The sequence below is a fragment of the Aulostomus chinensis genome, chromosome 19 (genome assembly GCF_037954235.1).
Source record: "Aulostomus chinensis isolate RoL2024-O1b breed Wild chromosome 19, RoL_Achi_v1.0, whole genome shotgun sequence".
NCBI classification, from domain to species: domain Eukaryota; kingdom Metazoa; phylum Chordata; class Actinopteri; order Syngnathiformes; family Aulostomidae; genus Aulostomus; species Aulostomus chinensis.
Genome location: NC_141338.1, coordinates 8505915 through 8518726, shown reverse-complemented (window position 1 = coordinate 8518726; position 12812 = coordinate 8505915). Strand labels below are relative to the sequence as shown.

Genomic DNA, 12812 nt, shown 5'->3' with positions numbered 1-12812 from the left:
AATACGGCTGACTACAATTTTCAAATCTAAGGAAGACGCGGTATTAGTTAAAGGCTGATCCTGTGCAGGGCTGAGCAATTTTATCGATTCTGCGATACATATCAATATTTTGTTTCCCCACAGAGAATCGATTTTTCAGCCGTGAGTATCGATACATGAAGCCCCATTCAAATCCCCCGTGTTCCGCACTTTACAGGGAGAGCACTTAGGTCTGCCGCCGCTAGTGTCGCTGTAGAGCATTTCTAGTTACCCAGACACTAGTCTTTCTCATCCGGTTAGAGCTGAGAGATTCAGGGGAATGGTGGCGAGCATTGTTCCCTCTAATTTCTCATGTGTCTGGGTTTACACACAATAATCCCTGAGCACACTGAGGATCAATGTGAGCAACATCAGTTGTGCACGCTGTGGTCACACACCTGTTCAACACCTGGGAGCATAGCAAGGTACATGGCTTATTAAAAGTATCAAATTAAAGCAGCAATTTCTATGGGTTTACTTTTAATATTTTTGGGGGTTTACAACTCAACCGCTGAGCTACCGTTGTCGTCTCTTATCGCTGCCTCACTGTTGTTAGCTAGCTAACCTCCACTGTGCCACGGCCCTAATGGGCAGGGCACATACGCAAGCACTGTCAGGCTACGCAGCCAATCATAGCATTAAGTGAACCGTATCGTATCATTGGCTGGACACCTGTTACTCACCAAGTCTATGTGCAGCGTAGATTTTGTTGTGTGCTGACTGTCAATTTGCAAGCAGCGCGCGTTTGTGCGAGCAGGCATCTCAGAGGGAACATTGATCGTACTACTCACTCCCACTCCAGCTCTCTGGAGAACAACATCCGTCTTTTATACTTCGCTCGTCAAAGCAAAAGACAAACTCAACAGGGACCCCTGGTGGGATCCCAGTGGTAACTACAACAAACTGAAAACCACAGTACAGAAGCACAGTCATACACATAACGTGAAGAATGACGTTTAAAAAAACGCTAACATACGTCTTTTTATGGATGTCCAATCGACGTCTATTTCTCTACTCCTAATTGACGTCTATTTCTCTACGTCAAATAGATGTCTAATAGATGTCTATTTCTCGACGTCGAATCGATGTCTACTAGACGTCTATTTATAGACGTCTATTCATAGATAATAATTTAAATAACTGCTAATATACGTTTATTTATTATTCTTCATCTGCCTGTCCACTGAATGTGGGCCACTCGCTCTTCCTTACGTTCTCCATCTCAGTAGCTCCGTGTAGCGGGCCGTTTCCTCGGCTCACAGACATTAGCTTGCTACTTTAGCCCGTTGTGCTAACTGCCGCAGTTCCCGCTTGCAATACGCATGTACTCCTTGCAAACTCTCTTATTCATAGTAGCCTGGGTCCATCACCTGTTGGCAGGTTCTATTCTCCTGCAGCGGAGATGAATAACTCTCGTTTGACTTGATTTATACTATTCACTCCCACTCGAGCTCTCTGGAGGACAACATCCGTCTTTTATTCTTCGCTCATCAAGGCAAAAGACAAACTCGACAGTGACCCCTGGTGGGATCCCACTGGTAACTACAACAAAGTGAAAATCACAGTACAGAAGCACAGTCATACACATCGCATGTCCTATCTGAACATAGACGTCTAAATAACCGCTCATATATTTCTATTTATTATTCTTCATCTGCCTGTTCACTGAATAGGACAGGCAGAATCCTATTCATCATCATTAATGCAGATCACTGCAGAAATCCCACCTTAACATTACGGGTTTTTTCATAAAAATAAGAACAATCCTCTAAATCACTAATCAATAAATATCATTATATATCTAATTTAAAAAAAAAAAGATTAGCCTTGATATGTTGCCAGACAGTTAAGCAGACGGAATAGTCAAGCCTACCAGGATATTTATTCTCTTCATTGTGGTGCCAGTATGACTGAATTTGAGAAGTGAGATGAGACGATTTGCAACAAAGTACACAATCTCATCCTCACGTGTGCACACACACATTCACAAAAAATATTTGCATCTAAATGTCAAATCTGTTCAGAATGACAGCTATCTTCATTTAAAAAAAAAAATCATCACTGTATCTCAAGAGGAAGTATCCCGATTTATCGCAGTATCGGTATTTTGCCCCCACCTCTGGTGTACACTCTCATTTAAGGCAGTTTATTGTTACTGTCAGTGCTGTTTTGTTTCGTCCTGCTCGTAAATTAAATCTCTTCAGAGCCACCAGTATGTCTCCTTACTTTCATTTGAGCATCCATGCTTTGCCCAAAGCAAAGAGTGCCAGGCTGCAGGCGAAGCTTGAACATTAAATTTATATCACACCTTAACTAAATGTTGATTTAGATTCAAGGGATTGAGCTCCTACAGCCCAAAATATTCGCTAGGTTTTCCTTCACCTTGGGCGAGCAAGCAGGGCAGTCTTGATTTCACGCCCAGTCTTTCATGCACTCCCTCATTGTAAGTCACTGTGGAAAAGAGCATCAGCTAGTAGCCTGGAGTTAAGATGCAAAATGAAAACTTGTAGAACCCGAAGCTGGAGAGCATGGCTGCATTTAAAAGTGAGATAAGGGGAGGAAGAAGGGAAAAAAAAAAGAAAAACCAAGAGGAGAAACCCCCGACAGCAGACAGCCCGACCGTGTAGCCAGGTCTCTTGGGTTAGAATAAACAGTTTGTGTCCAGAATTGGATTCATGATGGGGGGGTTGGTGATGGAAGGGAGGGGTCAAGGGTCCTGTCATAGTTAGTCGCAGAGGGAAAGGGTAGCTTCAAGGCTAGCTCTCTCAACTCCACAATAACACACACACATACACACACATACACGAACACACACCTATTGTCCCGGCGTTTCCGCAACTGCAGATTGAGGCCTGACCATCCACAGGAAGGTAAACAAGCTCTTATCAGTACTCTGCAGGGGCATGCACTGTCCCCTGGCCTCTCACCCCTGCATACTACACATTACACACTCCGTACAACACACAAGCTTCCTGACCATCTCACCTCCTGAAAGTCCTGTAATCCTATCAAAAAAAAAAATAAAAGAAATTGGTGATTAGTCTTGTCAGTTTGATGACTTGTGTGTGTGTGTGTGTGTGTGTGTGTGTGTGTGTGTGTGTGTATGTGTGCGCGCCTGTGTGCCTGTGTGCCAAACTCAAAGCTCAAGTGTGTGCTGGAGAGGAACTAAGGATGTGATAGGAGGTCTGGAGACAGCCTGTCTTCACACTCGTTCTGTTTACACCCCTGGGAGCCATTCCTCCGTCGTCTCATCGTTGTCGGATGCCAGCGGAACAACAAGTCCAACAGTGGCGTATGGAGGGTCTATGGCTCACTTCCTCTGTTGTTCACTGACTCACTTTATGCCCTTAAATATTCATGCATGCAGACAAATGTGATTGTATGGACTTTGAAGGCGAGCAGCAACAGCAGCTGCAGGCGTATGAAAAAAAAATCTCATCATTTTAAATGCTCATACATTCTCAGGTGTTCCGTTATATTTCAGACAGCAGCGGTTTGGGATACGCCCCTTGCATTCATTTATGTGGTTATTTTTCTCCGCTACAATGAAAGAGCAAGAGCAAAACACAATTAATCATCTGGTTGTTAATTGGTGGATAGATAGACTAATTTAAAAAGTTTCATGCTAACTACGTGCAACCAAAGCAGATTGAAATGTTACAGATTCATTGCACAGTGGCTGCTTCCAATCATTCAAGATTGATGTAGCTTAGCGCAACATATGCTTCATCCAGAACCAACAGAGATTAGCTCGTTTTTCTTGACTGATTATTTCCAGTAAATATTGATGCTTTCCGATACGAGGGCAGCATAGCAATGAAGGCTCTAAATATGACTGGACTCATTTACAGTGAGTGAAGTCTAAATCCAAGATCCCAGCAAAAGGATCAAAACATCAAAGTGGCGGCACGTAGGATAAAAGGAGGCTACTGGCAGCTCGGCAGATCAACTACCTGAGCTCATGTTTTAATTACGTTGATGTTACTAAAGGTTAGACAGCGCTGATGCATATTAACATGAGTAACGTCCCACATGTCAATACTTGTTGTTGTTATGGAAATCCTGGAAACCGATGATGGCAATTTCCAGGCCAGGTTTCTGAAAAATACTTTTTATGGTAATTTTTTTGAGTGTATATGAGTATTTTGGTTAATATTTACACGTGCATGATGTCGGATTTTCTTTTTCTTTCTGTTTAATTAAACTGTGTTGCACGTCATTAGTTTTAGTTTAGTTTAGCACACACATAAATTATGACTTCCAGAGTTTGTTTTTCATAAACAAACGAGAACGTGCGATCATGAAAAATCGCCTCTGAAAACTATGATTCATGTGACTCAGAAAAACTGGCTGGGCCTCTTTAAGTACATGTAGGATTTGAGCAAACATAATCTAAAATAGATCTGTGAGATGTCTTAAAGTGTGCGCCTACATCTTTACTGTTAAACTGTGTGAAGTGTCTCATCCAGGAGGAGTTGTATGACAAATTTACAGTAACTTAATTCCCGTCGGCATCCGTGAAAAGATTATGAAGTATCCCCTAAGTTTGGCTGTTTGGATTTGTTGTAGATACAGTGTATGCGCAGATTAAAATAATCCGTCAGACGTCTCAAGGTTTTTTTTCTTCCCCTCTGAGTCACATTCTGCTTCCTGACACGTCAGAGAAATACGAGCAAATGAAAACTTCAGTGTCCAAATCCAATGAGGGCACTCGCATTTCAACACATACACGCACGCGTGGGCGCACACACACACACACACACACACACACACACACACACACACACACACACACACACACACACACACACACAAACTTGCACATACATCAGTGAGAGATTTCAGCTTTGTAAATACAGATTGACCGGTGTGCCACCTGAATCAACAGGAAAACTACCCACCCAGGACTTGAATCCAGAGCCTTTATTTAACACTCAGCTGCACATTACACAGCACCAACAACTCCATCAGCTACGTACAGAAAACACAACATGTTACTGCATAGAAGCAGTACAAATACACTGCATTAACTTTCTCTGAAATGCTATTTGGGGTAAATATTACTAGCGCAAATGATGGTGTTGGAATATCCTTTAGGCGTGAGGGAGAAAGGATCAAAGGAAAAGGATCTTTGTGAAAATCATCACATGGAGCTTTTCAGCACAATTTAGCTGAGAAAATTTTGTTCATGATTAATGTGTCAAAGAAAATTAAAGAGCTGACTCTGCCCTGCATAACAGTATCCTTATTAATTTATGTCCCTGGTGATTAAAGTTTCAGTGAAATTAAGATGTACGATGTGAAATAATCTCTCGTTTAGCCAGAAATCCGAGCGCCCACCTCACCCGATTCCTGAACTCTTCCTTAGAGCACCGTCGAGTAACTAGACATCGACTTTGATGATTTCATGGTACCGAACAAATTTCTTCAAAAGTTGCAAAGCCTCCACATTGTGGTTTATTGTTTTATTTGTCATAAAATAAATCCAGCAACATATCACAATACTTTATTTCAGGACACTGGATCGATATTCCAGGCCCTCGTATTGACATCATATGGAAATCAAGCTGAAAGTAAAACCACAGTGAGGTAAACGGGTTAATATTCTTAAGTTATAAAACCTTGCTTGCCAAGGAGTTGAAAAAACAAAACCAAAGACTTATAACGTAATTTAATGTTCGTTTGGTTCATCTGGGAACACTACCCGTCCCTGCCTCTAGGTGTCTCACCGTGGTTACGTCAGCACCATGAGAGTTCCCTCTGATGCCCATCTAGATACACAGGTACGTATCTTTTGCTTGTGCAGACCCCGTGCTTAACCACGGTCAGACTGACCTGGAGATAAGAGAGCAAATGCCATGCCTTATCTGCGCAGACGGCAGGCGTGTTGACATGGGCACAAGTGGTCGCCATGCTGACGAGGCGTTTATCTCAAGCAGTACTAATGAGCCATTCAGCGTTCCCGCGGCAACATAATGAAACGCGTCGGGAACAGACCTTGTAGTCACACACTGACGGTCTTCAGGACTTCTTTAGTGTCATGCTCATTGTCTGTGTTGGAGATAAAAAAAATTAAAGCAGTGCTGGAGTTACGTAACGTAAGTGAGACAAGGGTTTTTTTTGCTGCATGTACAACAGAATTTAAATAGAACAGGATCACTTGGAGGCTTCAAATGTGTTTACAGGAAGACTCTTTTTTTTTCGCTTTTGGTTCCTACATGTGTTATCTTGATACAAGCAGTTCGCTAATGAAATGATGTGGGAACAAACATAAGAAAGGAACATAGTATTAGTGTGTTCTCTGAATCCTGTGTTCAAACAGAGGAAAAGCAAGACAGGCAAAAATGGATTGTTTTTGGGAGGGGCATAACACTGAGGGAGATTGAAATCGGTCTGAGGCAGCGACAAGTGGTCGCGTCTCCCTGCCACCCAGTCTGACTGCAGCCAGAGTTGGCTGACTACAGTAAAACAGGGGAAGTGGACTGTTTTGACTCTCAACGCCATTTTTAACATGACGTTTTTTTTCCCCCCTGGGCTGATTTTACTACAGTGTCCCTCCCGAGAAAGCTTTGTCATTTCTTTTCTATTTTCTTTTTTAAATCCCTGACACCTCGTTTCTGTCGGTGAGCGGGTTTCTCCTTTCTGGGGCTGTTCTTTAATTTTCCTAATTATTCATAGTTTTATATTTCCACAAATTCTTAATTATCATACTTTTGCATCTCCTCTGTTCTTTGTTCTTGTCTGGTCCCTTTCCCTATCTCTGCCTAATCCCCTATTTAGCTATCTTTCCCTGCATCATCCTTCTGAACCAGTTATCTGCTCTTTGACAGTCACATAAGTTTGACCCCCTACTTCCTCACTGTCTCCATGAATCAGTCTTTATGAAATCTGTTATCTCTGTTTGTCTGTCCGTCTGGCTCGCTCTCTTTCCCCCCCTTCAGATCCATTTTCAAGCTTCCCTCCCTACTTCTCCAGCAGCTCACTAATCACTTTTGTACTTTTCCTACAGCGCGTGGAGGGAGACTCTGGGGTAGGCAGAAAATGCAGCAGGAGGTCTGCCAGTTAACATCATGATGCCCAACTCCCACTGGGAAAGTTGCTGCAGCAGGGCGCATATTCAAATTTATTTTCCTGCCAGGAAATGCCGACGCACACAGTGGATAAAATCGCTAAAAACAAAGACTTTCAGTCAGATGCATTCATAAATGTTTATGTTACCAATACAAAACTAAGTTGAAGTAGCAGCAGATTTGGTATTTGAGGTTAAAAATATGAAAAATATTCTCCTCTTGAGCTTTGGAGACAAACTCTGTAAGTCTCTCAAAGGCTGAGAGGCCAGGTGATGCTATCTAGGAAAAATATCTGTATGTTAAAATGTGGAATTTTTAAAAGCCTCTCAAAATCCCTGATGTCATTCGGGTTATCTTACTTATTGGAGATTTATGACAGAAAGACTGGGTGGGGGTTTGCATTATTTCAGATGATCTGTCTCAAGTTTGTCCTCTTCATAGAAGAAATATACCTTTTACTTGACAGATGTAAAAATATATGTAGACCGTACAGGTCCAAATTTAAGAACATTTTAATAGAAAGGGATGCACAAGAAACTGGAATAATAAAGAGTATCATGAATGGTAAAACACAATAAGGCAAGACTCAGGCATGCTTTGTTAAGAAAGGGTGACTTGGCTGACCTGATGTGGAGGAAAAACAAATTCCACTACTGCAAGGCCATCATCGCTTGCATGATCTTGGCACAAATACCCCCCCCCCCCCCCCCCCCCGGTTAAACAACCGACGGGATTTAGACCAACTGTGGCACCACAGGCGCACAGAGATAAACCCATAGGCTGGACCATGGTAGAGGCTTTAAAACAAACAGCAACATTTTAAACAAAATTAACCCGGAAAAAGAGGCAACGTAATGAAACGGAGACCAGCGATGTTTTATCAAGAGATTATGGTCAAGCTGCAACAGGCCTGACTGATTATCAAATATATATATAAATGAGGCGAAGCCTGCCTGCTAGGTCAGGCAGTCCTCTGTACCGCACTAACCAATCACAGGTTCGGATACAGTGACGTGGGGTTTGATGGCAGGTCCGTAGGGGGACGAAGGTGAGACCGTGTCCAGGGAGAAGTGAACGGAAGCTGGAGACCGCGGCAGCAATAGTGTGGTTTCAAAATGTTCCAACGTGTCGCCATAAAGTCAAAGGAGCAGCGAGTGAATGAAGGCTGCAGCAGGTTTGATGTACCTGCTGATGGCTGCCATATTTGTTCAGTAATGGTGTAATCAGACAACCTGCCTGGATCTCCCCACTCACAGGAACTCTCTTCACACCAGATATTTCAGCTAAAATGCAGGAACACACACATTTTTGAGACCTCGCGGAAACTCACATCATCAAACCCGATTTCAGAAGACACACAGACATGAAGGTCAACTATCATCATCATCATCATTTTTTTTACTCCTACACTGTCAAGGCAGAGAACATGGAAAGAGCACCACACGAGATGGAAATATGACATTTTTTTTTTAACCCTCAGTTTTGTCTTTGCCTTTGTCCTGACATCTTTTCGGCAAAGATTCTGACGATACTAGAGGGACACGCTAGATGAGCCTGGAGCTCTAACAGGCACCGATAAACAGCCTGCAAGATTACATTGGGGGTGGAAAACAATTCTTATGTTTTTAAGAGCAAAACTTTTCTGACGAGGCCCATAATTGGTCCGTGGACCACCCCAACACTTGGCAAGGGTGAACTGGACCACTATCGGGTCCTCAGATCTTCTAGGATCCAGCATTTGGGGGGGGGGGGGGGGGCGGGCTCCTGGGGTAAGTCTATTATTATCAAAACTGTGAAAATGACTTAATAAGTTAATCACCAAGGAGCTGAAGGGGAGTCAGCCAAGTTAAATAAACTCAAGAATAACCGAGCTCAAGTAAAATAACATCACCTGCAACTGGACAATAGTGTCGTGGGATTTGTTTCTGACTGGCTGCAGGCGATTTAATCTACTTTTCTGTGTTTACTTCTTCTTTGAGATACTTTCACATTGTGTCTGCTCCCAAAGTGACTTGCACAAGGAAGCTATTAAACTTCAATTCCTGAATATATAGGCAAAGTTTTATTTTCCACAGCTATTCTCTGTAAATTTGATTTTCTGTTGGCTTTAGTGTGTCAGGCCTGATTTTTGTGTTTAATTTGATCAACATCAGCAGCCCAGGAGAAAATGAGAAATAAATATGACAATACCGGATAATAAAGTAGCGAAGTTATATCAAGTCGGCCTTTGATAGGAGAAGCATGTGTCACTCAAACGTTTGCTGAATGCTTCAACATTCAGAGTACCCCGCTGCTCCAGAGCTGCGTTACAGCTCCCTCTGGGTTCGCTCCTGCAGCTGCTGGAGCCGATACAAAAGTAAGAAGAAAGGGCAAAAAGGAACTCTTTGGAACCTCTTTACAGAAAGGAAAACCGATGTGACTATGTGTCACAGAGGCAATTAAGTCTGAGCTAAAGCGTTCCTTTAAGACTTCACCAGCAGACAGTGGGACTCATCTCAGGAAGCCACATCAGGCCAACCCTGCAGCTTTGCCAGTTGGCCCCAAAAAAACCTCGCTCTGTATCTGTGCCACCAGCACACCCTGCTGCGAGGGTGTTGAGCACTTGTGGCAACATTGTGATTTGTCTTACAGTAGGTCAGTACTGAAGCCAGATTCAATGAAAAGACTTGTTTTTCTGGCACAGTGTTACACAGTGATAAGTGTTTGCCAGGTCATTTAAAAGGCCTGTTTATTTCTGGATTTATGTTTACGGACCCGGAGTCCTGGAAAAGGTCATCTGGCACTTAACTGTTTATTTCATCTTCGGGTGTGATGAACACACGTGAATATGTGTGTATTACGATAATCCGAAATGTTAAAGCTGCGTTACTTGACGGCATCTGCTAAAGCTAATGGCTTTGGTAACAAGATGGAAACTCGCACGATAGCTTTTGTTTTTTTGGGCCAATATCCGATAGGCTGATATTTTACAGCTGATGTGGCCGATATACACTGACGGTGATATCGTCTGCATAAAAACAAGCGTATGAGATTTTTAGATTTTGCACATACTGAAAAACGCATGTTAACATGATTTCCTCGTGCTTTTTCAATAAACGACGGATGATGAGCAAAAACAGAGAGACGAACAAGGGAAACCTGCTGATACCGATATGTTACAAACAAGACCCATATCTGCTGGTACCGATGACGTGCAGTTAACATGTTACAAATTTGACTTTCATGTAATGTACTGACGAATAAAAACAATAAATATCAGATATCCGTCGATTCAATACTTTAAAAAAAGCACAATTTTCAAACGTAGTACATCTAAAGAATACAAAACTATGTCCTCGACCTAAAAGAAATACCTATATATTTCACAAATCAACGTCAAGATCAGTTAACTTGAAAATGTATTAACGTTGACGTGAAAAAAACTGAAATAAAAGTCAAATAATATATAATTCAGCACTGGTGTTTTGTTTTTTTGTTTTTTTGTTTTTAATTGACAACCATGTGGCGTTGTGGCCACCCCTAATGCCGGATTGCTGCAGGCAAGTGAGACCCAAATATCTCGAAGCAGCAAAGCGGAGTGCAGGTTAGAGTGCGAGGCTAGATTATAGCCCGAGGGCACAGGGAGGGCTTCTGCTCCCCTCTACCACCTCGGAGGGATTTACAGTTCGATACAGGCAACCACGGGCAGCCGATGGAGGACGTGTTAGCCAGGGCCAGCAGAGGAGGATCAGGTATAATCTATGCATGTTTCCTCTGCTTCTTGTGCCATGACTGTTGATAAAGAAAGACTTGTGATTGCGAAACCTTCAAAAAAAAAAAAACTTTCCATATTTTTTTTTTCTCAAGGTGACTTAGCAGTCTGAATACTATCTGGAGTTCCATAGAAGAAGCTCTGGCTCCATTTTATTCATCTCCTAACTCCAATTAAACAGTGTATTTTTGAGTTGAGAAAGGAATTTAAACAACTGAACCACTGTACTTCATTTTTATTCAAGGCAAAACAACTATTTGGAACCTGCCCCCTCTAGAGAGGCTCATGGTAGACTTGTAATTTTACGTGTGAGGAAAAACACCACTGAAATATGTTTTAGAAATGAAATGACCTCAGGATAAAAATGAACAAACTCGAGTTTTAAGTCCCCCTGCAGTCAAAAATGTGTTTCTCTTCTCGTTTGAGCTTCACGGTGTGGAATGATGGATGTGAACAGTTTGACACGAGAAGGCTGTTTTCCCTTTTTTTCTCTCTCTGCTCAGTGAGAATTTGATTTTAAGGCATCAGTCCGAATTTTGCTCAAGTCTTATGTATTAAAAATATGATTAATGGGTTTTTAATTGAGATGGTTTTGAAATAAAGAAAAACTTTCAAATTCATTGGGGTTCCTCCCCCCCCCCCCCCCCCCCCCAGTATGTGTAAATTATGAATATCTCATGAACTTGTTTGCAAAACAGATGATAATATTGGTCAAATCAGCAACAGACATCAGCAAAAAAAACAAACTCCCAAATCATCAGAAAATGCAGTGTCACTTCCCAGTCACTCACCAACAGTGATGCACAGAAGCAGGGCGAACCACTCCATTGGAGCTTAAGTTGAGGTTCCAGGTGCTGGCTGAAGGTGAGTCCGGGGGATAGCGGGGTGTTAACGTGTCCTCCTCCTCTAATGGCTGAGCTGCAGTAGCTGTGGCTGCACAAAGGCAGATAATTCCTGTCTTAAATAAGTTGAAAGGTCTGGAAAAGAGAAAGCAGGAAGAGGAGATGAGGGGGGGGGGGGAGGCTGTGATAAGCACATGACCAATTTGAAATCTCACCCATGTCAGTTTCACACTGGATCAGCATAAGAATAACAAGAACAGACCACAGACTGTTAAATCATCTGCTCCTGTCCTGAATATCTACTCACTGGGTCCATTGAAGTGCAATTAACAATATCCTTCACTTCACCAATACTGACAATATGACTGAAATATCTTAAATTCCTCCAGTAGGAAGAAAGGATGGGAAAAATCACGCAATATTCCTCTTGGTCTTCCTGAGGTACAATAAGGGTCTGAACTCCAGGGTTATCTGCTGGTCACCGGCTCTTTCAGGAAGCACTACGGCACGACTTTCTTTAAATAATATCACAATGCCGAGATCAGATAAGATGGAGACTGCTCTTGTTATACGAGTCATATAGAAGGAAAGGAAGAGTCTGAGTAAACTGTTTATGCCACTCCAAAAGAAAACACACCCAAAAAAAAGTCAAGTTATTTCTCTTTTTAAACCAACATACTGAAGGGGGATTATTTTATATATATATATATATATATATATATATATATATATATATATATATATATATATATATATATGTATGTAAATTGCATTAACTAAATCATCATTTAAAACTATTCAAGAGCTGATAACTTCTAGACTTTTTAAGTAGTTATTTAACGGTTTTATTTTATGTGAACCAGCACTGACATAACTTGGACCGGTCGAGGATTAAGGAAGCCGCTATAAATGCAATCAAATAGACCCCGAAGGAACTCACGACAAAGTGAAAACAAAGTTAATACGAAGTATAAAACTCACTGTTGACGTGGGTTGGGCTTCTTGAGTTGTTATCTGGGGTTTTAAAATGTTAATCCATCAGCGAGGATGCGGTCGTGTTCGGCGACGTCACGATGTTCAGAACTTTCCAAACTTTCTGCGCTCCTGCCGCTGCAAGGCTGGGCGGTGCAG

The 12812-nt window shown here is 42.0% G+C and overlaps 1 protein-coding gene across 2 annotated transcripts in view; it reads right to left on the bottom strand.

Annotated features, from left to right (window-relative positions):
* Positions 1-12812, bottom strand: part of eng (endoglin) — a 44879-nt gene extending 32067 nt beyond the window's left edge. The window contains exons 1-2 of one of the 2 annotated variants that reach the window (XM_086187651.1): positions 12663-12812; positions 11631-11816 (exon numbers count right to left, since the gene is read on the bottom strand). In XM_086187651.1, coding sequence (XP_086043777.1) covers positions 11631-11667 — 37 coding nt within the window. In that variant the 5' untranslated portion in view covers positions 11668-11816; positions 12663-12812. Of the gene's footprint in view, positions 1-1388; positions 1473-11630; positions 11817-12662 lie in introns of those variants that run through there. The other variant, XM_086187653.1, reaches the window with a different exon arrangement.